Source organism: Hipposideros armiger, unplaced genomic scaffold, assembly GCF_001890085.2.
Source record: "Hipposideros armiger isolate ML-2016 unplaced genomic scaffold, ASM189008v1 scaffold_612, whole genome shotgun sequence".
In the NCBI taxonomy this organism is placed as follows: domain Eukaryota; kingdom Metazoa; phylum Chordata; class Mammalia; order Chiroptera; family Hipposideridae; genus Hipposideros; species Hipposideros armiger.
Genome location: NW_017731962.1, coordinates 817,458 through 821,930, shown reverse-complemented (window position 1 = coordinate 821,930; position 4,473 = coordinate 817,458). Strand labels below are relative to the sequence as shown.

Below are 4,473 nucleotides of genomic sequence, written 5' to 3'. Positions count from 1 at the left end.
CCCCCCCCCACCTCAGACTGTCCCCTGCTGTGAACAAGCCCTGTCACACTGGCTGGGACTGAGGGAGGGTCACCCCGTTCCTCCCTCCCCCACCCCTGCACTCACAAGTCCCACTGGCTTTTCTCACCAGGATAACCCCCTTTTCAAGAGCGCCACCACGACAGTCATGAACCCTAAGTTTGCTGAGAGTTAGGGGCACTCCATGAAGACAGAGCCGTCTGAACCGGCCAGATGGAAGCACCCCCAAACCACACCGCCTGCAGACATGGCTCCAATGCCTGGCAACTTCAGCCATTAACTGAAAATGCAGTTTCTTCTGCCCTCAAAATGGCAGATGCGGCCAGGTGACTCCATGGGCTCTCAGAAGCAGCCACCCTTCTTACTTGCATGACCTTTTTGATAGAGGCTTGAAAAAGGGATTGCCGGAGTCTGACGAGGTTAGATAACATGCTTTCCTCTGTAAAAGCCAGGATGGCAGTCTAATTAAACATGTTAAAAATGTATTTATATTTGCACTTATCAGGGTATAAAACCACATCCATTGATTATACTGGTCCCCATTGTGTGTGTAGAAACAGTAATAAGAAAAAGTAATAGGGCCGCCGAGTGGCTCAGTTGGCTAAGAGCTCGCTCAAGAGTGCGTGCGAGCTCTGAGCAACAGTGGTTCGATTCCCAACCCGAGCTGAGCAGCTGCTGAGCTGCCAAAAGGTGGCAGGATGGCTCAGCTAAAATAATAATAATAATAATAAGCTTCCATAGCGGCTGCCCTGGAAGCTGAGCTCTGCGCGCTACATCCTCCCTCCTGCTCCCTGCTCTTGTCACACTTCGAGGGTCCAGGTAGCTGGTGGGGGCCTGGGGCTCTACTTTCTTGTCTCTTTCCTCACCTGCTGGCTGTGCATACAACACCCCTCTGGGTCCTCGTTCCTGCCCCACATCTAAGCAGCTTTCAGAAGACTTGGGGGCCCTGCGGAGCCTGATCGCTGAGAGCAGCCTGGAAATGGGCTTCCCGCGCCTCCTCTCCAGTGTCTACACCTGCTCTTAGGGAATAGCGCAGTGGGAGGCAGGCCGAGAGTCTAAAGTGAGTGGTTTCTCATGGACCCCTCATGGGAGGATCTGGAAATCATCGCTGGCCCAGTGCCACTCAGCCAAGGGCGCCAGCTGAGTCTTGTGTAATTACTGTACGTGGTTCTCCGTGTGTGAGGACCAGGCATGTGAGTGCTGGACAATCTGCATCGTGTCAGCAGGCTCGGTGTGAGTGTGGCCGCGGAGGCCGTGAGGGTGGGGGTACCGCGGTCCCTGGGGAAAGGGCCAGGGTCCAAGACCCTGGCACCCTCTGCACCCACAGCAGTGCCCGCTGTCTCACCTCCATCTTGCACAGATATGAGAGGTGATGGGTGTGGACAGGGGTGTGTATTTTCCCCTGGAAATACATAGTTCTCTATTACAATCCCCGCATAACTCTTGATTCAAAAACTCCCATTCGTTCCAAGAGCATGAATGGGGCACGGCTATGATCCGGGCACCATGAAGAAGAAGTGGACAAACACCATACATTCCTTGTCCTCATCCATATGCACACAGCCAGGATAGTGACAAATGACATGGCTGGGAAGGGAAGCACGTGACACAGACTCGGAGCAGGGTTTGCAGAAACCAAACTGGGTCCTCTTTGCCCACTGGACTTCCGCTGCTGAGCGCTCCTGCTGCNGGAGGCCAGGGCCACTCCAGGCCCGCTGACAGAGCACAGCCGGGGGTGCAGGGGGGCAGGAAGGAGCCCGTCCTTTGGGTGGAGTACTTTTAATAGCACAGAAGGGTCAGACATTCCCTGCTTTGGGGGTACAGCGTGGGTCTGAACCCCCTCCCACAGGAGTTTGTCTGGCCTGTTGGGAAATGATACTCTGAACCCTGAAACTATAAAGTCTGTGCACTGCAGAGGGCTTTAGAAATGGGACAACTCTGGGGACCTCTATCCAGAGCCCACAGACTCCTGGGGTGGGTGTTGGTAGATAGATTTCAGGGGTGCATGACTTGGACCAACATGACATCAGAGATTTGGGGGAACCTCTGCCTGAAATTGAGAATGTCTTTCAATTGTGAAAATAGGTGCCCGTGCTGGGGGCAATGTCTGAGATTCTGCCCTGATAGAAGTCAGAGGACTCCTCAGCACCCCACAATGTGGGCACCTCAAATTTATGCTTACTCTCGTCTCTACTTCAAATGTCTGGGGGTGGTGAACCGCCACTAGGTTTCTTCAGGGCCAGGATCAAAAGCACATCACAACTTTAATGTTCCTGAAACCGTGCCTATTTTTAACTGGTTTCCTTCACAATCCTCCTATTTTATGTACTTGTCAACATCATTTGGCAGGGGCCGCCGATGGCATGTGGAAGGACTCAGTCTCTGGGCCCTGGGCGGTGGCTTCTGCGGGGCGGTAGGGATGGGCAGCCTGGACAGCCAGTCCCGGCCTCGGGGTGACTGATCAGCCATCTCCTGTCTAGGACTACCCGTCAGTGGGCCAGCTGGCGCACAAGCTGGCCGAAAGCAACATCCAGCCCATCTTTGCCGTGACCAAAAAAATGGTGAAAACCTATGAGGTACGTGGACCCCGCGGCCTTGAATGACAGGGCGGGGCACGGGCACTTCAGCTGGATGTTGACAAAGCCTAGTGTCACCACAGGCTGATTCCGCTTTCCTGTGTCGGGCGTGTGGGCAGGAGGCCATGCAGGGACCATAGGTTTGAGGGCGTGAACGCTGCTGATGGGGAGCCCAACACCCCCTTCTGCCACGTGACATTTGTGTGGATGAAAGAGGATTGATCCCTAGTCCATGAAATACTGGAAGAAATCGGGTGTGTGACTGTCTGCGCCATCGCACCAGCGAGAAGGAACCCTCTGGGGCGTTACGAACCAGTGGTCGCTGAGGTTTCTGTGGCCCCAGGGCTCCAGCCGTGACCCTCTGGTCTTCTTGCCCGACAGAAGCTCAGCGACATCATCCCCAAGTCGGCCGTCGGGGAGCTGTCGGACGACTCCAGCAACGTGGTCCAGCTCATTAAGAACGCCTACAACGTGAGTCCCCACGGGGCTCGGGTGGGACCCGGGTGCTCAGTGCAGACCCTGCAGGTCAACAGAGGGGTGGTCTGGAGAGGAGAGCCCTGCTTCCGATGGGCCACCCTCAGGCCTCCTGGACTTCTCAAAGGGCAGCTGCGTCCTCTCTAGCTGATGGCATGGTAGGTGCCACTCTGGACCCCCACCATTCTCTTCTCTGAAACACAAGTGCCAGGACCTCCTTCTGGTGGCCTCACGGCTTGCTGGGAGCACCCCATAAACACTGATGCCACAGAATTAAGTTAGAGCCCAGTTGAGGAGGTTCTGATGGCTTCTCAGACCCTTTTGGAGCCCTCAACCCCTAAAACAGGCCACCTGAACCCCAGACGCTGCCTGTGGATGTTTCGGGTCTTTGCATGGATGGTGCTACTGTCATTGGCTCATTCACCAGTCTCTTCCCCTCTCTCTCTGTCTTTCTTTTTCTCTGTCACTTCCTTTCCTTCATCTCTCTGACTATCTCTCTCTGTCTCTCACTCACTCAAACAGTTCTCGAGCTCCTCCCTGTGCCAGTCGCTGGGGATGCAGTGGTGAGCGGGGCTGTGGTCTGCCTCCATGTCAGTCCCCTCACTGGCAAGGCCGTGGCATGGCTAACCCCACCAGCCCTTGCACAGGGCCCAGGACCAGGCACCTCCCCCGCTCTCCGTGTGCATGTGGGCAGAGGGAAGGGATGAGAAGCAGGAGGTGTGCAGAAGCCATCGCCAGGTGAGGCCTGGGGACAGCAGGAAAGTGCTCCTTAACCAACAGCCGCACTTTGTCCACAGAAACTGTCCTCCAGGGTCTTCTTGGATCACAGCACCCTCCCCGACACCCTGAGAGTCACCTATGACTCCTTCTGTAGTAACGGAGCATCTCAGGTGAACCAGCACAGGGGGGACTGTGATGGCGTCCAGATCAACGTCCCGGTGAGCTTCCATCCCAACATTCTGGAAGGTTCTCTCCCAGTGACAGCTAGAAGGAAGTGCACCCAGGCAAAAGGGATAGCTCAGGAAGCAGTCAGGGGCGAGAGCCAAGGTCCACCCCTGGTCCAGTTCCCTTCCTTTAAAATCCTCTCTGAGGCCAAACAGTACTCGTGTACGTTTACGTCTTACGTGTTAAGGACAGAAGCAGGTGGTACACTCCACAGGCCTTGGCACAGGGCCCATCCTGCCTAGAGCTCAGAAGCCTCCCCCAGGGTGGACAGAATGAATGCAGGGTGAAGCGCCCCCTGGCAGCAGACGCTGGAACAGCGAGCCCCGGAGAAGAAGGGCCTTCCTTCCACACACTATACGTCTGGGTGGCTCTGGTTTTCCTGATTTTCTTTGTAAAGGTTTTTTATTTTTTTAAAGATTTTATTGGGGAATCGGGGAAGGGGAACAGACAAGTTGCTGTC

General features: G+C 55.3%; 1 protein-coding gene across 1 annotated transcript in view; it reads left to right on the top strand.

Annotated features, from left to right (window-relative positions):
* ITGB2 (integrin subunit beta 2) overlaps positions 1 to 4,473 on the top strand; it is a 32,152-nt gene that overhangs the window by 22,085 nt on the left and 5,594 nt on the right. Inside the window, exons 7-10 of the mRNA XM_019625005.1 lie at positions 2,104 to 2,123; positions 2,499 to 2,594; positions 2,976 to 3,065; positions 3,866 to 4,006. Coding sequence (XP_019480550.1) covers positions 2,104 to 2,123; positions 2,499 to 2,594; positions 2,976 to 3,065; positions 3,866 to 4,006 — 347 coding nt within the window. The remainder of the gene's footprint in view (positions 1 to 2,103; positions 2,124 to 2,498; positions 2,595 to 2,975; positions 3,066 to 3,865; positions 4,007 to 4,473) is intronic.